Raw genomic sequence first — 26237 nt, forward strand, 5'->3', positions numbered from 1 at the left:
GATTCCCGCAAATGCCAAAATCTTTGAACAGATAGAGAGTTGGATTAAAAAGACGGAATTTAATTGCCATTTTAATTTGCACTTAAGTGGATGGAGGTTTACCAGGCGAAAGCTAAAATTAAGGGACAATCATCTCCAAATCAGTAATGTGCGGGATCCTAAAACAGATTTTTTTTAACATTACACATTGTGGAAGTCAACCATATACATCGGCGTTTGTGAACGCTATGGTAAGTCAGAACGAGATTAAGTGTGACAAGAAAGTGATATCACTACTAATGACTGGTGTGGGCGCCCGGACACACGAGGCCCGACAATCCGCTGTGGGCAGAGGCGGGAAAGCCTCTCCGGCAGACTATAAAAGGACTTACGGTAAACGCGCTAGGCGCTGTGTATACACCCCTGCAGGGGGAGAATAGTCCACCCTTCAGCGGCACATCCATCTGTCTCACATGGCGGCACCTAATAATGAGGTCAAGGCACGCAGCCGGACGGGGTGACTTCACACCCTCAGCATTGAGCCGATGCTGGGAAGCCTGCACCCATACCACAAAGAGCCGGCGCTTCGGAGAGGCCTGTGGATGAACAAGCGTTGGCATTGTTTGTGTTACTGAATAACCAGCCCATGCAGTACAAGTGGGTAGTAGTGCCAACAAACTTAGCGCTTTCGCCTGCCAGATGGAACCTGCCCGCCCACCTGTACGGAGCCAGCCACCAGGGGCATCCTAGTTTACTCAGCTCGGTGAGAGGGAAGGAGCACGGAAAGAGATCGAGGTGAATTATATAACTCGATAGCTAAACAAAGCACGACAGACAGATCGCATTAGTGAATGTTACCAGTCAAATAAAGCAGCCAGAAAAGAATCCCAAATATTCAACTACACGAATCGAGACAGAAGGTTTCACTACACCTTCGATTTGTAGTGCCGGGTAAATAATTGCAGGGTAACTTCTTTACTTACATTTTTCAAGTCATATTCATCATCGCACTTGTAAAAAGCAGCAGGGGCCTTTGAAGTGAAGCTAAGCTTCACTTCAAAGGTGTGGGAGGAGTGCTAGAGTGGCCGGGAAAGTGAAAGTACGGCCGGCCACCGGCCAGCCATGAATAATTAGGGGAGGAGAAGCCGCAGAGAGAAGCCCTTTGATGTGATGGCGGCCGTTAAAAAATGCAATTAGGAGGGAGGGAGGGAGGCTGTTGCGCGTGCTTGTTTTTTCACGTGATTCACGTGAACTTAAAGAAAACCGCACCAAGAAGCCCTTGGCTTGACGAGGATTTTGAGCACTTGAATTCTCGCTCCGCTCAATGCGCTTGCGCACATTGATAGGTCGCGAGACCTAAAAACCCACCGCTGATGCGAACGACATCAACAACTTCCGCCCCATCCCTATCCTCCCTTTTCTTGCGAAAATCACAGAAATATGTGTAGCGAAAAAACTTTCCCTTCTATTATGGCCTTATGTCATGAAGGACACTTGGGCATAGTTCGCTCCAAACGAACTGTTAAAGCTTCGTTTTGGTGGCCTGGCATGGATGCTGAAATTGAGAAATTTGTGAGGGGTTGTAAATCGTGTCAGGCAGCTGATAAATCTTTGGTCACGTTTAAATCTCCATTAAGTAACATGTTTAGACCTAGTTCACCTTGGGAACACACTGCCATTGACATTATGGGTCCCATTGGGAATGAGCAAAAATACATCTTAATGTTGATGGATTTATATTCTAGGTGGCTGTTGCGATATGTAAGAACTCACGTGGACTCTAGGTGCAGATAAGGTTAATTTTATTGGTTTCAACAACCGCCGCCGGCGGGTCACACTACTATAGTAGGGTAAAGGGGGTTCAGAGTCTCTTTTTGTTGGGGATGTTCTCTCCTTCAAATACTCCGGCCCGGCTTTCTCCTTTCCCGGGTGTCTCTGGGTTATGTAGTCTCCCTCGACTCCGTCCTTGCAGCCGGTATCAACCAAAAAATGAAAAGAAAGGTAGACTTGCTTCGGTCAGGTGCTCTCTTTGTACAGTGAAAAGGGGTAAAGGAGTGAGGATCCACACACGTGCACTGTGTTTTATCTCAAACAGGGGTGAGAAACATGGTGCCGTCGGTGCGGGGTATAGGGAAGTGTAGGGAATCGTCGAGTGAGGTTCAGGGTGGTTTAAAACCCTTTTTACCCACCTAGCCTACGATACGGGAACGTACCTGGGTGAGCCACGCTTCCCTTGAAGCGTGGCTGGGCGATGCGCCTTGTTCCTGGCTCCTCGGGATGTTGACTTGCCTCCGCTCTCGGGTCTCCACCTCTCAACTCTCTCCTAACGCTGTCCTCTTCTCCGCCTCCGCTCGCTTCTTCGAATACTCCGTCTCTACTCCTCACGCCTTCACTTCCTCCTCCGGGTGATGAACACACCTGCATAGTGGAGATCTTTGTATTTACTTCCGTGACTGCGTCAAGGTTGGGGGAGTGTCGTGGATCAAACTCCGCCCAATTAAAGAAACAGTGTTCCTCGTCGCTTCCCAGTTCGGGTAAAGGGATGTCCGGCGTATTTCTCCAGATCTCCGTCTGCTGCATGGATAAAGGAGACAAGTTGTTGTTGCCATGTCTAGGGGATGCCTCGTGATATAAGGGCTCGTCCTGTATCCCCCTGTCAAAGTGGCCTTTTGTAAAATTAGTTGAAAGAGCCGACACTGATAGTGTTTTGCCTTTTTTGGATCAATTGTTTATTATGGAAGGAATTCCATCTTTGTTACTAAGTGACAATGGGGTACAATTTTTGTCAACCAATGCTGTTGAATACTTTAATAGACTTGGTATTAAACACAAAACTACATAGCTATATAACCCAAACAGTAATGGCATGGTAGAGCGCTTTAATCGTGTTATTAAAAACACGATTCAGATGACTACAGTGGATGATAATTGGGAAACTCAAGTTCTTAAAATGGTTTGGGCCTATAGAGTTTCCATTTGTGACGCCACAGGGTATCCTCCTTTTGTTTCGAAGCGTGGAAGGAATCCAAGAACCAAGTTCACTCCTAGTTAGTTATTCAAGTCTAATATTGTGAACTGGTCTGAGAATTTGGTTAAAGAAAAGAGTGAATCTGCTTTTGCAAAGAGCAAAGAATGGTATGATCTTAAACATGGTGTGAAAGATGTCAATATTGATATTGGACAATGGGTTAGAGTAAAGAAACCTGGCAAGATAGCTAAGGATGTTAGTCGCTTCTATGAGCCTTTGCAGGTCGTTGAAGTTATGAATAATGCTGTAATTTTGTCTGATGGGAAAGTTTGGAATCTCAAAACAATTGCAAGATGTCCTGCACCTTCTTTTCGAAATGACAAAGTTCCTTCGGTGCGAAATGATAAAGTTCCTTATATGTTTGACTTTGATGATTTCTTGAGTAATAATTCTTCAACTGTGAATTCTTACTCTGGCTTAGACATTCAAGATAAATCTGTTGTCATTTCTCCTGAAGTTCAAAATAACGCTGTTTCTAATTCACATGTTAGTGATGCAAATCCAACTACTTCTGATGTTACTTATCATGATAAATCTAACATGATGTCCAGGAATCCCAAACGGGGAAAAAGGCCTCCGGTTTGGCTTGCAGATTATATTTCTGAGAATTTTCCTTTGTAGATATTTAGTAATACTTAAGAAACGTTTGCATTTGTTTCTTTTCATTTTTTTTTTTTTAGCTAGCAAAAAGAAGGGAATGACGCTATTCTCTCTATTGTACATTTTTTTCATTGTATTCCGAAGGGGATGTGTTATGTTGTTTACATTTCTCTTATGCACGTTACATATGTTCTGGTGCACGCTCTGTGGTTCGCGTTTCATAGAATATGGAACGCAAAGTTAGAGAGGTTGGCCAGATCCTTCTTGAACACCGTGTTGTCCGGTTGGGCAGAATGTACCTGCTTGTTTAATTTATAATAAATATGGTTTATTCCACTTTAAACCTCTATGAGCATTAATATAACAATTTGTAACGTGCTGTAAGTACGTATACTTCCTTCTATTGTGAAGCGCTCTGACACCTTTGTTTAAAGTCCGCGCCATATAAAATTGCATTAAATAAAATAAATAAAAAATATGTGTACCCGTCCAGAATTACGGACCAGCCACTGTTAGCTTTAAGTATCTGTACCTGCCTAAATTATGTATGTGCGACGCCGTGCGGTACGACTATCTAGCACAAGTAGAGAAATTACTCTATGGTCTGAATTGGTTGCAACCAAAGCATGGCGTTCGGTGTTGGCTGCTTTGTCTAGCTCCTGCTTTTTCCCTCTCTATGACCCTGTCAGTTCCGCCGCTTCGCAGCCATTCTGTCCGGTAAAGAGGTACCACGTGACGTATGAGATTAAACCCTTTTTGCGCATGCTCAGAAGACCAGAGGGACATACCATTTTTAAGGAGGGGGGGGGGGGTAGGTGACGATGTTATACTGTAAATATGGCCCTAGAAGTCCTCCTTGCTTCCAGGATGCACAGATCAATCAGAGTTATTGTCTGTCGGCATCTCTATTCAGAGAGGAAGTGTAGTATGTGTGTCTGCGTGCAGTGCGAGATGGAAGCACTTCGAGGTGGGATATCCCCGCGTCTGATAATGAGCACGGCCGGAAGAAGAATCCTTCCTTTCCGTTCTTCGGCCGAGCCGCCGCCATGAGGTGAGGAGCTGAGCTCCCGTGTTGCCGACAAGCGGCTGGGGAAGTAATTAGGGACGACATGCGATCGAAGGTTTAGTGAACACGCTGAAGAGTATTAGTCCCTGAGGGCCGCGAACTGAGCAAGTGGAGTACTGAGTTCTGTAGGAGAGAGATGGGAGGCGAGGCGTGAAGCTAGGGGCCTGCTGGAAGCAGTGATATTGCAACCTCAAGTGGGGAGGTGGCATCAACTTTCCGCTTTATCTAAGTGATAATTGAGTATCTTGGTTTAACCGAAAAGCGTTTTCTGTGGTGTTTTGTATTTAATTAATTGGCGGCTGTGACGCGTGTGTAATTATATATATATGTACGTACACACACACGCGCGCACAACATAGATGCCAACTTCCCCAAGTCAATGCGTGGATAGCTATTATGCCGGTCTGGTTTTCTTGGAAATGTTGCGCTGCTTCTGTACTGTGCTAAATGAGCCTACATATCCCAACATTCTTAAAAAAGCAACAAGACCGGCCTAACTAGTCACTCACGGAAGCTTGCCAATTATACACATTTCACTGGTGCTGGATTCCGGAGGTAAGTATAATCGCGTGTGTGGTGCCCTCGTGTTCGACAGGGACGTAAAATTAACTAGCCTTTTGGGAAGAGAGTTTCAGACTTTTTAAGGGTTGTAAATGTAACTATTTTATTTATGTTAAACGTTTTGTATTAGCTTAACCGGTAGGTATCAGAGCACTTAACATACACACAGTTAACAGCAGAAGGACATTACAAAACATAGGCCGGCAGTAAGGAAGCAAACCAAAGACAAAAAAATACAGCATGGGAGATTAATATGCAGTGCAGCGGAGGGGGGGAGAGCAATAAAAAGAAAAGGTGAGAATGACAGTCCGGTCACCCACTATCTTCGAATGTCCGGGGTGAGAGAGAAGACAACTCGGATCTAGTAGGTCATTAAAACTGAAACGTTTGAAAGTAGGTTACCGATGCCAGTTTGCCGATTGAAGTGCCGTAAATACTGAGATTTATCACTACACGTCATCGGGCAGCTTGGCAATCTTGTGTGGCTTATAGTGCTTTGAAAGGTTAGTCACACCACATGACCACACTACTAGACTAGCGGTGGTCACTTGCACCCAGGTGGACGTTTTTCTATGAATCTTACTTTTGCTTCCTATAAGCTCGAGCACCTGCCAAAGTGGCTGGCCGTTGCTTTACCTATCCCACTTATACTATAGACTGGCAGGTATTAATAAACCGTTACCTGCTTGCCCTGGAACCCTGAATATGGAATCGGAACAAGGTCCTTCTAGTACCCATTAATCACTGCCTCTCCCCGTCCTCGGATTAATTCCGAACATGCTCAGCCCTCTACTAGTGTACCGATGCTCGAGACTGGCTTAGCATGTACCAGAATCTTAGAACTGCCAGTGATGTCCCTCAAAAGTCCCAACATGTTACTGACTGTAACCATCTCAACTGAAGCCGACTCGTTCGACCTTGTATGGCACATGAATCTTGTAGTTAACAATTTGATATCTAGTGCAATGTGTGTGGCAGTGGACTTTCTTTTTATCTTGCCTAATACGTTTTGTAAACATTTCTTCAAACTAGACAAGTAGGGTCACGATGCGGTCTATAGTTCAACAGGTAGAAAACGCTATACCGAAGAGCCAGTTGCTAAAGATACTTCAAAAATGTAACCCCCTGCTGTACCTCTGGTCAGCTAAGCCCAAAATTGACCGTGTACTGGCAAACTTAATTTAGCCGTAGACATGTCAGTAGTGCTCAACACAAATATTTGTCAACCAGTTAATGCCGTTCTTTTTCTTATTTCTTCCCAGTATGCTTCGGCTTCAGAAGAGGCTTGCCTCCAGCGTGTTACGCTGTGGCAAGAAAAAAGTATGGCTGGATCCTAATGAAACAAATGAGATTGCCAACGCAAACTCTCGTAAGTATTAACTTAAATTGCGACTTATCTGATCAGTAAATACAGGATGCGAGCTGCAAAAACAAGAATGTAGTGTTTGGATTCTGGAGAGTTGAGCATGGTAGAAACGTTGTTTAGCTAATCTGCTTTCTTTCCTATTTTTGTATTTGAAGTACTATTGGAAGGTGCGGGTGGAATCACTAGCATTTATTTATGGCACTGATTTTGATTTTTCCTTGTGCAACCAGGTTCAAAGTTTTTTTTTTCTCGACACTGATCAGTTGCTGACATTTAAAGTTTTAAGCATACAACCCTTGGTTGAAAACGCGGTGTGCTTGTGTCTCTGTTGCTGATTGTTGGTGATATTCAACGCAGTACTTATTGTGTACCACTCACCAGACACCCATAATTGTCGAGGTTACAGCGGTTTTTCATTGTTGGCTTTTTCTAACCCAGGTTGACCAGAGTAGGCTGGTCTTTAAAAAGCCTCCATGTTGATGTAGAAGTAAAGATGTCCAAAAAAGAGTGTAATCCAAATGAGGTTTATTCATAAGGTTTCCAATCACAGGAGGAGCGCCTCATCAGCCAGGAGTCCAAGCAGCAACTGACCAAGTACAACGGACACCTGGCTTCTGAGAGCGTCTCCACATTTAAAAGGATACATATACATATACATTCTGTGCACATGCCCCGGCATGTGCACACTAAGTAAGAATCATTGGCATGTGCACAGTAAGTACGAATCATCAGCACGAGTACAACACACTACATCACCTTCCCCCTTATACAAATACAGAAAAGAGAAATAATTAATGAATTAAAAAGAAATAAACTCGTTATATCTTGCAGGGGGTCTTCTAATGCGGCCGCTGCGACTGCAAGACGGGGCCGCAGGGGAAACAACAGCAGGGGAAGCACCATTAGATGAAACAGGTGCAGTAGCCGGCAAAGCCAAGCTAGCTTGAACTACATCTGGTTGCAGCCAATGAGACCAATCACAACCCTCCTGCGTGGATAGATTTTTCCTCCTAGAAATGAGGGTCGCTTGATCTGGAGTCAACCTTGCCAATTGTCTCACGTTCCACCAACCCTTGTCTCCCAAAAAAACTGCATTTTTACTGACTTTAAGGATTTGTACAGGACTTGAAAACATAGACAAACCTTTTGCAACTTTATAGGGCTTCTTAATCATAACCCAGTCCCCCACCAACATTTGAATGTCCTTTACACATTTTGACTTGTCATAATTTTCCTTCATTACTGCCTGTTTTTGTTTGACTGAAAAGTCAACATTATCCCTAACAGGAGAAAATTGTAAGCCCTCCACTTTCCTCAACCAAGCGGGAAATAAAGGGGAATGAAAATCCCTTCCTCGCAACAATTGAAAAGGGGACATTTGAGTCGTACAATGGGGTGAGACATTATAATTCCAGATTTTTTTTTCCAAAAACTTGAAAACATCCACCCCCGCTGCTATGGCAGTCTGGATTCCCTCTTTCAAAACTTTATTCCCACGCTCAACTAGACCATTAGATGAGGGTGAATAAAGTGCCACCTTCAATTGTTTCACATCATGTGTTTTCAAAAATTTACACATCTTGTCGGAGACAAAATGGGTTCCATTGTCAGTTACTAAGGTTCGTGGAGCTCCTTCTAACAAGAACAGTCTTTCAAGGAAGGAAATGGTATTATTTGAATCCGGGGCCTCAACAAACCTATAGTACATCCATTTAGAGAAATAATCGATTGCTAAGATAAGGTACCTCTTTCCTTCTGGAAGAACTTTATATGGGCCAGAGAAATCTAAAGCCACCTTCTCCCAAGCCATCCCCGGAAATTGGGAAGGTTGTAAAGGAGTCTGGTGGGTCTTCCAGTGTTTATCAGACAAAAGACATTCTTCACAACTGTCTACCGTAGATCTAACCTGAGAGTCAATACCCGGCCACCAATAGTGAGCTTTAATCCTCATACAAGTCTTGGTCACACCAAGGTGCCCCTCGTGTGCTAACTTGACAATCGTGTTCCTTAAACCACTGGGGGGAACAAACTTATCACCTCTTAACAAAACTCCATCTTTGACTGATAGTTCCTCTGCCACCTGAGCAAAATTCTTTAGGTCACCAGACAGGTTCCTAACATCTGGCCAAGTTTTAGCCGAAAACTCTAAAGCCTGTGACAAAACACCATCCATTTCACTAGCTTCTTTCCAATCCTTTTCAGAAATGGCTGAACTCCACTCCTGCACAGCATCCACCATAGAGACACATTCCACATCTTCTTCAACCAAGTCATCCTCATCATCTTTGTCCATCAACATTCTGGACAAGCAATCTGCCCTGAAATTTTTACCACCTGTGATGTGCCTTAATTCGAAATTGAATTCTTGCAGTTTAGAAACCAATCTAGTCAGCCTAGGAGACAGGCTATTGGTACCCGAAACTTTGCTGAAAATAAACGAAAGGGGTTTGTGGTCAGATAACATTACAAACTTGCGACCCCAGATATACATTTTAAACTTTTGGGCCGCCCACACACAGGCTAACGCCTCCCTTTCAATTGTGCTGTAGTGCTTTTCAAAGTCCTTCAAAGATCTAGAGGCAAAAGCTACCGTGTGTTCTTTGCCCTCCACCTGTTGACACAGCACGGCACCAAGCCCTTTCATACTTGCATCTACTGCAATAATGCACATAGAATCATCCCTAAACGCCTGAAGGGAACGTGCAGAGACAATTAAATCCTTGACTTTAGTAAAAGTCTCATCCAACTCTTTTGTCCAATCGAACTTTTGACCTTTCTTCAAGAGTAATCTCAGAGGCTCCACCACTTGTGCATACCCTTCCACAAATCTGGCATAGTACTCGGCAAGGCCCAGGAACGAACGTAGAGTGTCCTTATCACTTGGAGGTTTGGCTTCCATTAAAGCCCTAACAACAGAAAATTTTGGTCTAATGCCAGTTTTCGAAATTGAATGACCCAAATACTCAAGTTCAGACACTCCAAACTTGCATTTGTCTTCTCTGACTGTCATACCCCTACTGCCGAGAATGGACAAAACCTTTTTGAGTAGCACATTGTGTTCATCCATCGTTTTAGCAAAGACCAAAATGTCATCTAAGTATGCTTGAACTCCCACCAGATCCCCTAACAAAGAGTCCATTAACCTTTGGAAAACACTTGCTGCTGATGCTAACCCGAATGGAAGCCTTAGAAACTTAAAAGCGCCAAACGGGGTCACAAAGGTTGTTAACTCTTGAGAATCCTTGGACAAGGGAATCTGGTGGTAAGCGGACTTTAAGTCCAACAATGAAAACCACCTAGCGCCACCCAGGTTTGCTAACAGTTCTTGAATTTTGGGGAGGGGGTGGCAATCAATTTTGATGTTTTTATTGAGACCCCTGAGGTCTGCGCATAGCCTAATCTCATTATTTTTCTTGCGTGCTACCACGATGGGCGCAACCCATTGGGAGGATTCTGAAGGTTCTATAATCTTGTCTCTAACAAGATCCTCAAGCATCTTTTTAAGTTCTGTCCTGACACTAAGGGGAACAGGGCGAACCTTATGAAAAACAGGTGATGCTCCGGGAATGAGTCTAATTTTGTGTTCTGCGCCAGTCACCAAACCAATTTTATTACTGAACACATCTTTAAACTCCTTTAACAATTCAGTCCTATCAATTTTTGCATCCTCAATAAAGCAAATAGGAAAGTCACGTACTTTAATTGGGTTTTCATCTCCTGGAACCAGATACAGACCCATTTTAGCGAGGTCTTTCCAACCCACGATATCTTTTCCTTTAATGGCCACGTAGACTTTTGTAATGATGGACCTTCCCAGGACCTCTACACTAGTTAAGAAAAATCCTAACATGTCAATATCTTTCTCTCCGAAAGCTTTAGAATTAACATCCGATTGACTTAATTTCACATCCTTTCCCCATTTATCAAAAAATGTAGAGTCCCCGAGTATGGTAATGGGAGCTCCCGAATCAGCCATTACCTGTAATTTAATATTGTCAATTATGGCTTCACACAAAGGTCCCTTAATAGGTTCAGAATCATCACACTCAACCATCAACATTAGGTTATCAAAAGTGTCGCAACAATCATCCATATCTACATAGTTGACTTTGACAGATTTCTTTTGGAATCTGCACACCTTTTGAAAGTGACCTATTTTTTTGCACAAAACACAACGTTTATTCATGGCAGGACACCCTTTAAAATTCCCAACGTGGAATTTGGACCCACATCTAAAACAAAAATGTTGTTTGTTTGCATTACCACCAGCCTTACTTTGCCATTTTTCTTTAGCTTCTTTACTAGAAATAGCATATACACCCTCCTCAGATACATCATCTGAAATAAAATTAACTTTAGTGACAGTATCCAGTGCCATGGCCTTAGTAGAGGTTACTGATCTTTCAATGCTTAGGCTAAGATCAATAACTTCGGACAGAGAGGGATTCTTACAACTAAGAATTCTTTCCTTCACTTTGGTAGAAGAACAATTAAATACAAATTGATCGCGAATATAATTGTCCAGTAAAGGACCAAAATCACAGGTAATAGCTAATACCCTTAAAGCTGAAATATATTCGTCAATTTTTTCGTCCTCCTTTTTGTTTTCTTTTATAGAAATTGTGCCTCTCTAACATGATGTTAGGAGATTCCTCAAATTGCTTTTTTAATCTGGCAATAGCTTCTATGTAAACATTCCATTCACTATCTCCTGAATCAGCAGCAGGAGGAGGAATGGGCACCAAACTCTTAAAAATGCGTTGAGCTGCTAACCCAAGACTGCCAAAAAGAAGAGCAAACTTCCTAGGAGGGGAATAGTCAGAAGCATCAATTGCTAAAATGTGGTTTTCAAACAAGCCAAACCACTCCGACCACAACAACGTAGGTTTTCCAGGTTTCTCTAGAAAAGGAGGGGGTTGAGTGACCTCCCTAACAGAAGCCATGTTACTAATATAGTACCAAAATAGATTTGTAAAACGTATAACAAGAAAATAATAAAACCTGAAAAAAACAAATATTTGGAAGAAAACGTTTAGATTAAAGGCACCAAATATAGTTACAGATAGAATGAAGTTTGTAGGTGGTGAGGCGTGTGAATCGCCGAGTTCACACACAGGAATAAAGCTTGGTCCGTCGCTTGTTCTGTCTCTGGGGCGTGTGAATCGCCGGGCTCACACGCAGGTTAAAAGCTTGATGTGCCTTTGACTTGAACCCGAGGCGTGTGAATCGCCGAAATCGTATTACGATCACACGTAATTAACTGAATCAGAAGCGAGGAGCTTCAACCTTAACCAAAATGGCTGCCCTGCGTAGTGTCAACCATGCGCCGTGACGTCCGTGCGTAGCGTCGTAGACGTGTATCCCAGAATTCCACACGTCTTCGGAGTTCCAGAAGAAGACTGCAGGCGAGTTCCAAGACGCGATGCCGGAGTTCTAGACAACCGGTAAGCGCGTAGTTTGAAATGTAAACCGAGGCAAGTTTACAATTAATCCTTACAGTAACTCTGCAAACAAAAGAAAGTTTCCAACGCTGACCCAAGTCTTTAAAAATGCTTTCCGCCTCCAGTAAAAACGCCGATGACACTTAAATCAGTGAAAAGTGTCAATGTAATAAATTAAATCCGCTCCTCCTCTGTAGTATCAATGTGGCCCAAATAATCCAAAGATCCGCTTGAATTGACCAAATGAACCAGGTTGTAATAAAAAGTTCATCGAGGGATCGTTTGGCTGAGACCAAGTTTGACGCAAATTCGTCAAAAATCCTTTATGCGTGGGTGATACGGTGATGGAAACAAATCCCATCCTCGTCGCCAATATGTAGAAGTAAAGATGTCCAAAAAAGAGTGTAATCCAAATGAGGTTTATTCATAAGGTTTCCAATCACAGGAGGAGCGCCTCATCAGCCAGGAGTCCAAGCAGCAACTGACCAAGTACAACGGACACCTGGCTTCTGAGAGCGTCTCCACATTTAAAAGAATACATATACATATACATTCTGTGCACATGCCCCGGCATGTGCACACTAAGTAAGAATCATTGGCATGTGCACAGTAAGTACGAATCATCAGCACGAGTACAACACACTACAGTTGAGTATAATATTTGGTTTTTTACCGTAGGATACCTGGAAATGTATAAAAGTCGTTTTGCTACTTAAGCAGCCTTTTTTTTTCTTTCCAAAGGCTGTTACCATAACTTTTGACTTTTTTTATTGTCTATCGTGGGGCTCATTGCAGAATATTCATCTCTCCCAGGAAAGGGCCTGCTCAATTTTATTTCTTTACCTCCTAGAAGAAAAGAAACCACAATTTCTGTGAAGAGAAAATATTGTATCCCTCTTTAACATGAATGGAATGCGATTGCTAATTTTCCTTGGAAGGCAGATATTCTCTTAACGAGTGTGATACATGAAATATCGGGTGGGACAATTCATGATGCAATAACTGGAAAAAATGTCATTCTATGGCAGGAGGGAGGCTCAGATCATGCTTGTTCAAAACTACCCCACAACCACAAAAGCCACATTACTAATTGGTTATGATTTAAAAATTAAAAAATGGATTCAGCAGATCAATCTGCTATCTTCCAACCGTAAACCAAAAGCATTTGATTTGAAGGCCACAGCTCCACAAATTAAATGAGCTCTAAATACAGAAACATCACCTGTGCTTCTGAAAGTAACCATCTAGCTGTGGTGGCTGCTGAAACAGGTTGAAAAGATTTTTGTAAAACAATCTGTAATTGCCCCCGCAGAATCCCATCTACTCTCTGGTCACATCTTCATATTCTTTAAGACATTGCAGCACAATAGTTATTCAGTAAAACTGTTATGAACAGATCTGATAGCGTTAGTACGTTACGAAACACGAAATCTCGTTCCACCAAGATGAAACTCTACCTGTAATATCCAGTGCACGTATGTCTGGCACACTTTTGCATGAGATTAGACATTGACAACTTTGCCGACAATTGTTTGCGAGATAGGTCTGAGTTACCTGGTCACTGGTCAAAAAATGTTAAGACCTCATTGATGTCCTACGCCCAGAATGTTGTGGTTGATCATTGGAAAACCGAATTTTCCCCCTTACCTTGCTTACCAGTGGGTTCTCCCTCCACTTACTGGACTTCCAGTGGAAAATGTCAAGCGGAGGTAGCTGGCATGAAATTAACGGTTCAGTAATAATGCTGCTAGTAGCCAATTCGGACAGGAAGTTTATCACCATGGCTATATATGCTGTGTGGCATCCAGACTCAGTTTGCCACACACAGACATGTAACGGTCAAGACCAGTCAGAAGAATCTTTTGTGCATACTCAACGACCATGCTCTTGTTGAAGACAGTAGCTTATTGTGACAGTCCTGGCACCTGCCAGTAACTTCTGAAGTTCTCCTTGCTATGAGATGGTGGTGATTGTCCTGAATCAGTGTATATGGGAAACCCACTGGGTCTTCGAGTAACATTGGAACGCATTGGTGCAGAACAGATTTCAAGACAATCTAAGGGGGACTGGAAACCAAACCTGAGACTTCTAGGTAGGAATCAACTCTACTTACTTTCTCTACACCAGAGTAGCTACTCCTGGAATTGTCATGAACGGAAGGAACCCAAGTCACCCTCCATATTGCAGGAATGCATCAGTCTTTAGAGCTTCTAGGTCCGATCTCCACCTAATACAATATTTCAGTAGTCTTTTCAACAGACATAAAGGTCCACTTTGAATGGACCCTAAAGTGATCGATCTTCTTGGAAACATGGGCATCCAATTGCTAAACTCCATCGGATGGCTGGAGTGCCAGTCCGCTACTGTATTGACAGCCCGGCAGATGTGCTATCACAGATGTGGTGTTGAAGGCAGTAAAGCCAAAAACCCTTGGCTGGCTCCACCCCCATACACTATTTGTTGATTATAGCGGTCCTCTGGGATGTGGTCTAGGTTTGCTAACATGTACTGGGGGATGGTAAAAACTGTCTTGTGACAACGCACAGTGGTGGAGGACGATGCCCACTCCCCTCCCCCAACGTAATTTGGGCTAATTGCTTCTTGCCTCCTTCCTGGCAAATAGGTCCCAGGTCGTTACTGTCGGACCTTTTGAATCTTCCCCTCTGTCACTGCCATGTGGAGTTCCTCAAGGCTCATCCCCAAGTCCGACACTATTCAACATTTACGTGTTCGACCTTGCCAAAGTCATCAGGGCATACGGGATGAGCCTTACCTCCTATGCAGACGACACTCAATTGGTCCTTGCCGTCAAGAATGACAGGCTCAAAATAGCCAACAACTTTAACCAAGGCATGCTGGCTATTGGAAGTTGGATGGCTCAGAATTGCTTGAAGCTGAACTCTGATAAGTCTGAGGTTGTAATTTTTGGCAACTTATCCCCGGAGTGGTCCCCCCTTTGGTGGCCAACATCTATGGGCCAGCCTCCGGACCCGACTAACAAGGTGAGGAATTTAAGAGTCATTTTTAACAACCTAAATTTTCTTCCACACGCCAACCAGATCTCTTCCTCAGCTTTCCATAAACTGAGGCTCATTAAGAAAATCCTGCCTTTCTTACCGGAGAGTGCCGGAAAAACGCTGGTGAGCTCCCTCGTCTTGTCGACCCTAGATTATTGCAATGCTTTGTTTCTAGGTGCCCAGGAGAGAGTGCTATGGAAAATTCAGGCCATTCAGAATGCTGCCGCCAGGCTCTTAGGGCGCATTCCCAAACATCAATCGGCCGCACTTACCATAAGACCGCTCCACTGGCTACCAGTGAGAGAGAGAATTATGTTTAAGTCTCTTTGCCTGGTATACAAGGCTCTACACAATGCTGGACCTGCATTCTTTACCCAAAACCTTATCCCTTACTGTCCTTCAAGAACGCTACGCTCGTCCAGTCTGCACGAGTTGGTGGTACCTCGAACCAAATCTGTCACATGGGGGGACAGAAGATTCATGGTAGCCGCACCGAAACTGTGGAACACATTACCACAATCGATCAAAATCAGCACCTCCCTCTGGATGTTCCGCAAGCAACTTAAAACCTAGCTTTTCAACCAATGAACCTCTGCCCTCCTGAGGGTTAAACACTGCAGCAACTTTAGCGCCGATATGCCCAAGGGCCTTCGTTCACGCTCTACAAATGCTTTTATAAATAAATAAAAATAATGATATGATCAGTACCTGTAAAAACTGGAGATGGGTCCTCTGGTTTGGCCTCCTCTGTAACCACCTTGCTACCCTCCTCTGTTCTGCTGCCTAGATAGCTGGAGGGAATGAAGGTTCTGCCTCTTGTGCCGAAGGTTCTGCCTCTTGTGCCTCTACGTTGGGGCTGGTAACTGCTTTTAGGATCCGAGGAGGGCGACTTCAGACCCTACCAAAAAGGCTGGGCTGAAAGACCGCATTCATGGACATCTGGACCTTTTCCCAAACTGTAAAGGTTTTAACAACCCTGAGATACATGACAAAGGGATCCACAAAGCCAGTCTACCACAGATCCTTTTTTTGTCGCAAAGTCTGTCAATTTGGGGTTGATCCTAATGTGTGCAGTTCAGAAGTAATGGCATAGTTGGTGTTGCTCAGCTGACAAATGGCACGTTTGGTCCAGAACGCCTGTCACTTGGATCTTCAGAACCGTTTGCCAGGTGTGCTGGTTCTAATGTGGTAAGTGGATCATACCTGTCAAATAGATTACCCTGGCATGCCTTACAGGATCTGCTCAACATGGACATGTCGCTTTTTTTAGGATTCTTGCAGACTTCTTCATGAAGCTGGCCATGCTAGGATTCACCTCAAGTGGTTCACCTTTTTACACAACAGGTCGCAGAAATTCAAGAGTAACAACCTGATGTCCTCTCCAATACCTGTGTCGTTAGGCGTCCCCAAGGATCTTCCCTATCACCAACCTTGTTCAACCTAGTTATGGAACCCCTCACCACCTTGCTTCAAGTATCCAATGTACTTTTTCACATGTACGCAGATGACACCCAACTATATCTCAAATTACAATCCCCCAGTGACATTTTAATACTGAATTCAACGATCAGAAGCACCCAATCCTGGCTTGCTGATAATCATCTCAAACTCAATGCTCTGAAAACAGAATTCCTGCTGATCACACCTCCCGCGAAGATCCCCACCACGCAAACCTGGCTTAAACAGTTAAATGCACTCAATGTCCAACCCATCATGGTGGACTCAGCGAAATCTTTAGGCATAACCCTTGACTCCAACCTTAACATGCAGCATCATATCAGCAAGGCTACTAAGGGAGCGAACTTCCAAATCAATACTGAGGAAACTTAAGCCCTTCCTACCAGCCAAAGACTTCCAAACTGCAGTACAAGCTCTAGTAATCCCGCGAATTGAATACGGCAGCACCGCCCTCTGCGGTCTCCCGTTAACCAGCACTGCACCCCTAAGAGCCTCTCTAAACGCTGCAGCCAGACTCATCACTGGATCAAAAAAACATTCGCACATCACCCCTGATCTATAAACACTGGACTGGCTGCCTTTTGAAGCCAGAATACACTTGAAAATCGCCTGCATGACACACAAGGCTCTACATCTGAGCTCTCCCGGATACCTCACTCAGAAGCTGTCAATCTCTGGCGGCTCTAGAAACACTAGAGGCACAAACAATCTTCTGCTAAAACCTGGAAGATTCCGGAAGGTAAAAACCTATAAACGCTCTTTCTCAGGAATAGGAGTAAGAAAGGGGTAGACCCTAAACTCCAGGACCGGGGTCCGAATGTTAATATAGAAAAACAGTGGTCCTGGTTAGGTTACGACTTATATACTATGTCCAGTATCTAACACATCAAAATAGTACCCACCACAAATTCATTCGTCATACATGAAACAGTTGAAGTAATGTATATACATTAAACCAAATATATGTTTTGTATGCATTTATTTATGCATAGTTCGTATTGACGCAGTATTACTTTTGCGAGCTTTGAGCTTATATCCAAAAACATGAAAAACACAAAGACTAAAATGCAATTGTATAGTCATTACATTTCAATGTGCTCTCAGAAGAAAGGAAAGGGAAGGTGTGCAAGTTGTGAGGGACCGGGTAAAGGTGGTGTGACTGGTTTAAGAACATCACGTAGAAATCAAGATGCCTTTACAATCGTTAGGTACATGGTTCCAAAAATGCATCTAACATAGGTTTAAATTCATTAATTTCTTTGTGTCCTATGTTGTGCTCGAGTGGCGTAGTCTACGTTTCGACCCCCAAAGTACGCTGTAAGGGTGACTGTTGCCTCATGTTGGGGTCTTCATCAGGACTGAAAGTTGTGAGAGCCTACAAAAATAGTAAGGGAATCCATTACCTCTATATTGTGGATCGGTGGGTACGCTTGGTTCAGTATATATTCGGTAAAAGAATTAATTATTATTTACATAAATCATCAGGACGGTAGGAATCTTTGCCGTCTGGGAATGGGCATGGTAGTGCTCCTGGGAAATCTGTTAAAAAATTAATAGAGACTGGGATTCAGTCGCTAGCTAGCCCAAGCTGCTAGGTAAGGAAAGCTCATGGCTGAAAGGGGAACTTACTTGTGGAACTGCTCCTGACAAGTATAGACGAGTTGCTCCAGGCTTACGTCCTGTTATTCATAGTTGTTAGGCGCGCTGTGTGGAAAGATATTCAAAGGATGAATAACCCCACGAAATGTTGACTATCTTTTGTTAAGAGAAAAGACAATTAACTGCCTGGAAAAACGCTCAGAGGCGCTACAATGGTAAGAGAACTCATTTAAAAACAGATGAATCCTGTGCGCTTGAACGCGCTAAGCATAAGTGAAGAATCAACCCAGAATCAGTATCTTACGCAGACATACGTGTGTAGTCTGTTGTTTAAATTGGAAATAAACTAAGCACTACCGGGCGTGCACGCTAAGAGTTAAATCTCAGTCGAGTGACAGCAAGACATATTTCAAACGTGCCGCTTATGGTCCGACCTCTGGGGTTCTGGGCTAGGAATGCACAACTCGCGGTGCAGCCGCTGAATGATAGTCGGGTTGGAGGCTCGACTTCAAAGGGCCAATCACTATAGAGACGGGGCTTAAAGCGCCGGGCTCTTCTAACGCGTCCTGCGTGAGGGAGGGAGTCTCTACAAAAAGCGTCATGTAGAGTAGTAAGGGAATGTCTGCAAAGTGTCTCAGTAAACACGGTGGAAAATAATACCGTGGTGAACATCCATATTGTTGACAAACAGGTATGAGCAAATCCCAAATGATTTTACTGTGACTGCATTTACAAATGAACAACAAATAATGCATTAATTGAAGACAGGAAGAACAATTCACACAGATCAAAGATTACAGGGAAAATTAGTGGTTATTATTGGATGTCATTGAGGAACACAGTTAAGATATCTCTCTTCCCATTGGATGGTGTAACTCAATGTTAATGTTATAAATTACCACTAAATGCTATCTCAGTGTTAGCAGCCACTTGGATTTGTCTAAGAATAGTTTGGTCATATGGAAAGACAGGGTTTGGCCAAGTGGTCCCAAATGGAATATGTTCAATGGAAAACATGGTTGATTATTCAGAATGTCAAATCGCCTGTTTTGGCAAGAGGTCATTCTGGGTTTAGTCCGGCCATTTGTGCAAAATTGGCATCCATTTCATTGAGTCCATGGCTCACAGTTTTCAATAGGTGCATCCATTTGCATTCTCTGATGTTCATTATAGAGTTCACATTCCCCCCCACGTGGTCCCAGAGAGATCTTTTCCAGGACTAACCATCTCATTGATTCTGGAGTGTGGTTATGTTCCTTGAAGTGTTCCACAAGGGGTGCTCCAACTGTAGAGCATCGGATTCTGCTGGAATGCTGGAAAATTCGGTTTTTTACTTTTTGTTTAGTCTGTCCGACGTACATCAAATTGCAGGGGCATAGAATGGCGTAAATGACTCCACTTGTGTTGCAATTTGTGAAAGATTTGAGATCTATGGTCAGTTCATTGTACATCAGTTGTTTAGTTTCCCAGCATGTTGGACATGCTTTGCATGTTGTACATTTGAAATGGCCCACTACATCGGGGAGATTCCACATCCGTTGTATAGTAGGTGCTGCAGGGCTTTCCAACATTGAACGTACTACATGGTCCTTTATGCTTTTCGCTTTTTTGAAAGCATGCATCGGAGGGTCCGGGCTGTCTAGAGTGTCTGCGATAAGGTTCCAGTGTTTGTTCACTATTTTGCGTATTGCATTGCTCTTAGTGCAGAATGTAGTCACACAGATCATCCGTGATTTTGGGAGGTTCCGTGTCTTTGGTATCAGAGATGATCGGTCTTGGTACCAAGCTCTTTTCCGTGATCTTTTTACCAGGCGTTGCGGATATCCCCTGTCCACCAAGCGGTTGATTAGATCATCTGATTCCTTAAAGTCCTCTTTAAGGGAACAATTCCTCCGTAGACGGAGGAATTGACCAAAAGGTAAATTGTCTCTCAGGGCCCTTGTGTGGTGACTAGTATACCTCAAAAGTGAATTCCGCTCAGATGGTTTCCTAAAGAGGGTGGTATAAAGGTGATCCTTGTCCACTTTGATAGTGATATTGAGGAAGTCGATAGATTCTGTGCTCATCGTCATGGTGAACTTTATATCTTCTGATTGGGTATTCAACCATACTAGGAATGCATGTAGAGAGCCTTCATCCCCTGTCCAAATCATCAGGACATCGTCGATGTATCGATGCCAGGTGGAGATCATGTCACGATAAGGGTTGGTTGCTGCCAATATACATTCATGTTCATATTCAGACATATAAAGAATCGCCAAGTCCGGTGCAAATGCAGCACCCATAGCAACTCCCTTGCTCTGGATGAAGAATTTGTTTTGGAAAATAAAGTAGTTTTTGGTCATTGCAATTTCAAGTAAGTCCACTATGAATTCAGTGGGGACTGTGGCCGGTTGCTCTCGTCTTTCAAGAACTCTCTTGATACAGTTTAATGCAGGTCTCTGGGGTATGCTGGTGTAGAGTGAAATAATATCCATTGTCACCAGGATTTGATTGGTCTTGTTGAAAGGTGTTCTATGAAATTGATGACTTGCATAGTATCTCTGAGGTAAGTAGGGGTGGCCTCAGCAAGTGGCTTTAAGAAAACATCAACATATTTACATAATGGTTCTAGAAGTGATCCGCATCCAGAAATGATAGGGCGTCCAGGTGGTTTGAGTGGGTTCTTGTGGACTTTTGGTAGTACATAAATTGTAGGTGTCCTTGGTTGTTCCACGTTGAGGTATAGTAGTTCTTTGTTCGTAATAAAGCCTAACTCTAGGGCTTGTTTGGTAAGTGTTTGGATCTCCTTTCTGATTCCCGGGGTCGGGTCACCCATCACTGGTCTGTAGCTGATGCCATCCATCAGTTGGGAATGGATTTCCGATTTATAATCCTCTGTGTTGAGCATGACAATGGATCCCCCCTTGTCCGCTGGTTTCATTACTATGGACTTGTTATTCTTGAGGGAGTCCAGCGCTATCTTTTCACCTGCTGTGATGTTGTATTTCACATATGACTTCTCATTTAGTACTTTGAGTACATCCCTCAAAACCACTTTCATAGGTAAATATTTTGTGTGATACGGAAGCCATACTTGGCATGAAGGTAGAGGGTGGTCGTAGATTGGTAAAGGCAGTAGCGGTCGCTGTGGGTTTGTTGGCAAAAAAGTTTCTTAGTCTAAGTTTTCTGAAGAATCCAGTTAATTCTGCTTGTAAATTAAACCGATTCGGATGTGATGTAGGTACAAATGATAGTCCCTTGCAGAGTATGTTTGATTCATTCTGTGTGAGTGTATAATTGGAAAGGTTAATGATGGGGCTGGTGTTTGGATTACTCCTCGGCATTACCACCTGTAGGTCTTCCTCCTGGTGGTTCTCTCCCCGTGGTCCTCGGGTTGGAATCTCACCTGCTTGTTGGTCTGGCCTTGTTGCCTTCCACCATCCCAATTCTGCTGATTCTGGCCTCTGTTCGAGCGTCCGCTCCATGCCCCTCCTCTGCCTCTGCCTCTTCCTCTCGGTGGTCTCCATTGGGTATCTCCTAAAAAAGGCGATTGGGGTCCACTCATATGTTGCTGGGGGGGTTGGTACCATTGGTCTTGCTGATTGTAATTGCCACCTGGTTGATTACCCTCGTTCTCACTGTCTCCACTGTATGATGAATCAGAGAAGTTGGTAAATCGTCTGCCTCTGTATCCCCCACGTCCTCTGTTTTGAAAGCGGCCTTGGTTGTCTTGTCTGTAGTAGTCCGGTTGTAAGTAGGGATATGTCTTTTTTTCGGTCGTAGTATTGAATGTCCTTTGCAAGTTTCTCCAGTTTCTTTGTTTGAGTCTCCACGTCAAAATCTTTCAAGGTCTTGTGTAGTTTCTCAAGGGTGTTTTTCGCATCTGCAAATGCTGAGTGGCTCTCTATCTCCGCTTTGAGATCCTGGATTTCCTTGGAGAGTTGTTCTACTTGATCCTTAGCTGTCTCTACTCCCAGCACCATCCAGTGCCGGGAGCAGTTGTTGGCCACAAAGCTAAAGCCCTCTTTAAATTTGGGATTATCAACGAATATGGCTGGTTCGTTTCTGACTTGTAATCCAGTTGGAATGATGTTGGATCTGAGGTACCCTGTGAGCAAATGTCCATGTAGCTTGGTACGTACCAGTTTTCTCGAGACGTTCAAGTTTATTTATCTTTTCATTTAGTGAATAGTCTACACTAGCGCTGTTGGTCGTAAGGAAGGCAGTCCCTGTATCCTCCCCAATCAAGTTTTTTATATAATCTTCAGTATATGACAGGGTCTCAAGTTCCATGCTGATGCACCCTGGTTATACCCAAATAGATTCGATCTAGAACTGGTCAATTGTGTTCAAAAGAAAGGAACCCTCGCAAGAGTGCTCTTGCTCAGAGAGTAGGAGTAAGAAAGGGGTAGACCCTAAAAACTCCAGGACTGGGGTCCGAATGTTAATATAGAAAAACAGTGGTCCTGGTTAGGTTACGACTTATATACCATGTCCAGTATCTAACACATCAAAATAGTACCCACCACAAATTCATTCGTCATACATGAAACAGTTGAAGTAATGTATATACATTAAACCAAATATGTTTTGTATGCATTTATTTATGCATAGTTCGTATTGACGCAGTATTACTTTTGCGAGCTTTGAGCTTATATCCAAAAACATGAAAAACACAAAGACTAAAATGCAATTGTATAGTCATTACATTTCAATGTGCTCTCAGAAGAAAGGATAGGGAAGGTGTGCAAGTTGTGAGGGACCGGGTAAAGGTGGTGTGACTGGTTTAAGAACATCACGTAGAAATCAAGATGCCTTTACAATCGTTAGGTACATGGTTCCAAAAATGCATCTAACATAGGTTTAAATTCATTAATTTCTTTGTGTCCTACGTTGTGCTCGAGTGGCGTAGTCAATACGAACTATGCATAAATAAATGCATACAAAACATATATTTGGTTTAATGTATATACATTACTTCAACTGTTTCATGTATGACGAATGAATTTGTGGTGGGTACTTTCTCAGGAATGGCACCCAGGATCTGGAACTCACTCCCTCCTGAAACCAGGCTCATCTCCTCCTTCACACTTTTTAAGAAAGAAGTAAAAGCTATTTTTATGGCCAAATACACTTGACCTATTAGCGTGGATCTGGAAAGACCCTACACCAACCTGTATTACTTTGCTCGAACTCTATGACTGTATTTCACCTGTATTATTGACGCTACTGACTATCTTTGCACACATTTAACTGTTATATTTGTATTATTGATGTGCTGTACTACTTATGTGTAACCCCACTCTCTTGCTGGCATTCCCGGCCTTGTAAAGCGCTCTGATATCTGCAAAGATCTTGTTCGCGCTATATAAAACTTTCAAATGAATAGTTTCTGCTGCTGTTCAGCTAGAGCTGGACGAGGACACTGCCCTTAACACATGCAGACTTCTACTTAAAGGATGTTTGTAACAGATCGAATATAATGTGAAGGTCATACTTGCTTAGCGTAGCTTATCACCTGAAGGGGTCTCCAGGCGCTGTGCTGCAGAAATAAGTCCCTTCCGGAAGTGCCTCAAGTGACGTGCGTAGGTGGAGGGGGTTTCTAGGATTTGGTGACTAGGTGGGAGACAGAGCGCCCTCTGTAGCGGCTGCAGCAGATGCACCATATATGGGCTAGGTGAGCAGAGGTTCCTGGGAGGTTGGCGAAAATGCAGGTGGTGGTTCATGTAGGTGGGCCCTTGGTTGTAGAGGGCTTTGTAGGTGTGGGTCTGAAGCTTGAAAGGGTATATCTTCTGGACAGGGGACTGCTGGAGGTTCTTTAGGTGCTGCTGGAGGTCCTTTAGGTGCTGGTTGGCGTGGGTCCTCTTGGGCAGGTTAAGGATCAGTCTAGCAGTTGCGTTCTGGATCACCTGGAGTCTGAGTTTGGTGCCCGCAGAGTGCATTGCTGTGGTCCAGCTGTCTGGTAATAAGGGCTTGTCACTGTTTTCCTGGTGCTGATGGCAGCCTCTTGAATAATTTTCCGAGCTTGTGGAAGCAGGCTGAGGAGATGGCATTGACCTGATGTTTCATGGAGTTTGCGGTGTGTAATGCAGAGTATGTGGGAGTGGTCCTTCGAAGTGGGGGGGGTGTCAGTTCCAGTGACCATCAGGAGTCAAAAGATCAGAACTTCGGTTTTGTCCATGTTGAGCAGTTCTTCATCTAGTCTGAGACTTTTGATAGCTGTAGACGTAGGTCCTCATCGAGATGTGGTCTGCTGATAGCGATGGGATGTGCTGGGAGACTGCATAGATGTGCGAACTGACTCTACAAATTGTCAGATGTGGAAGAGGTGTGGCGTAGCGGCCAGAGTGCCAGACTCCAGACTACGGGGTTCACGGTTCGCTCCCCGGTGCCGGCGGCAGGTTAGCCCAGCACCATGACACTCTGGGCAATAGCTTGCATAATCTTCCCGATGGCCCCCAGCGCCAGGACACCACTTCAGAGGTAGCTGTGCACCTTACAAATACTGGTCTTTAAGTGCTAAATTGCATCCAGCTCCACTGGGAATGACACCACAGGGATAGCCCCCAGTGAACGAGCGCAGCCCAATCTCCCATAACCGAAATAGAGTTGGGTGGCATCTGTGAGCAACTCTGTCCTTAACACAATGCTGAGAGCAAGACATGTCAATCGGCGCATGGATCATTAAGCATTCAAACACCAACAGGTGCTATATACCATAGTGAAGAATTAAACATAACTGCACAATAATAAACCTGAATATATTCAAATACAACAGCACTTACCTTGTCTTTCGAGCTGCAAAAATGCAGTCCAGGTGGTGCTGGGTATATCTGAAGAGCATAGAGCAGTGATTGGTGGCAGATGTTGGGAAATATGTGCGATACTCTCTCAGGCTTTTGAAAGGTGCACAAACACACCCCTCCTCCTCCCCCCCCCCCCCCCCCCCCCCGCCCCCGTATCATTGAATGACCCATAATTGACTCTAAATAGCACTTCTATATCCCACACCAACAAGTGTGCCCAGTCTGACGTGAAGAAAAAAATCACCCTCGTAAAGTGACATTATTTCAGGAACCTACACCTCTTGTGGCCATCTTTACAACTGCTTCTAAATCATTGCAGCATTGTTTTGTATCCAAGATCACTGTCAAACAAAGGCAACATGATTACACAGGAACCTGAAACGATCTGCCTTTAAATGTTCTTCACTCCCTAGTACCAGGTAAAGCTCCTTGGTATTGCTATCCAAACCGACCTCATAGCTCAGCACAGGAAACCCAATGTCTATTTGCTTGATGCTTCCGGAACTTGAGTGCTTGTGTTCTGCTGCAATGCATTATTTTCGTTTACTGGTATTTTGTAACAGTGTGTGCTGCTGTCTTGCAGGTCAGCAAATCAGAAAGCTGGTGAAAGATGGTCTGATTATCCGCAAGCCTGTAACGGTTCACTCCCGTGCCCGATGCAGGAAGAACACGCTTGCTCGCAGAAAGGGCAGGCACATGGGCACTGGTAAGTTTGCAGTTAAAATATTCTGTACGGGCTGTTGTAATTTAGCAGCTTAACTGATTCCATGAAGCCGTTTCATGTGAATTTGGTTTTGCACATTTGAACACCTATGTGAATATATGTTGCTAACGTCTGCAGATCAGTTATGCTCTTTTGACACAACTGATTTTTAGACTGGATGAAGTAGTGTTGGAAGTTTGAATAGGTGGCCCCCTGAAGTCTTACAAACCAGCTGGAGCAATGTGTGGCAGCATGGTTTGGGTGGATGCAAGGGTCCTTGTCCAAAGAACACAATACTTGGACTTCCTGCTGATGTTGGCTGGACGTAGTTGGAAGTATTTTCTGGTGGTGTGCAATTGCAGATTTTATTAAACTATTCTGACGTAACCTCACCGTTTGTATACAATTGAAACTCAACACATTACGGGATGTCTTAAATGGTGTGTTTACTAGAAGTAAATCTGTATAGTGCATCTTAAAGGCGCTGTCCAATGTAGAAAGTCTGCAACCGTAAACATTCTGAAACTTTTATTTCTTGGTCACCTGGGGTTTTTGGACATTTTGTGACCTCATTCACCGGATGGGGTGACTATAGAAATGGAAGGCCATATTTTAAGTTTTTTTTAAAAGA

The 26237-nt window shown here is 43.7% G+C and overlaps 1 protein-coding gene across 3 annotated transcripts in view; it reads left to right on the forward strand.

Annotated features, from left to right (window-relative positions):
• Positions 1-26237, forward strand: part of RPL19 (ribosomal protein L19) — a 283322-nt gene that overhangs the window by 252817 nt on the left and 4268 nt on the right. The window contains exons 1-3 of one of the 3 annotated variants that reach the window (XM_086924333.1): positions 4379-4658; positions 6497-6603; positions 25487-25609. In XM_086924333.1, the coding sequence (XP_086780459.1) occupies positions 4654-4658; positions 6497-6603; positions 25487-25609 (235 nt within the window). In that variant the 5' untranslated portion in view covers positions 4379-4653. Of the gene's footprint in view, positions 1-4378; positions 5229-6496; positions 6604-25486; positions 25610-26237 lie in introns of those variants that run through there. The other 2 variants (XM_086924336.1, XM_086924335.1) reach the window with 2 other exon arrangements.

Source organism: Lissotriton vulgaris, chromosome 5 (assembly GCF_964263255.1).
Source record: "Lissotriton vulgaris chromosome 5, aLisVul1.2, whole genome shotgun sequence".
NCBI lineage: Eukaryota > Metazoa > Chordata > Amphibia > Caudata > Salamandridae > Lissotriton > Lissotriton vulgaris.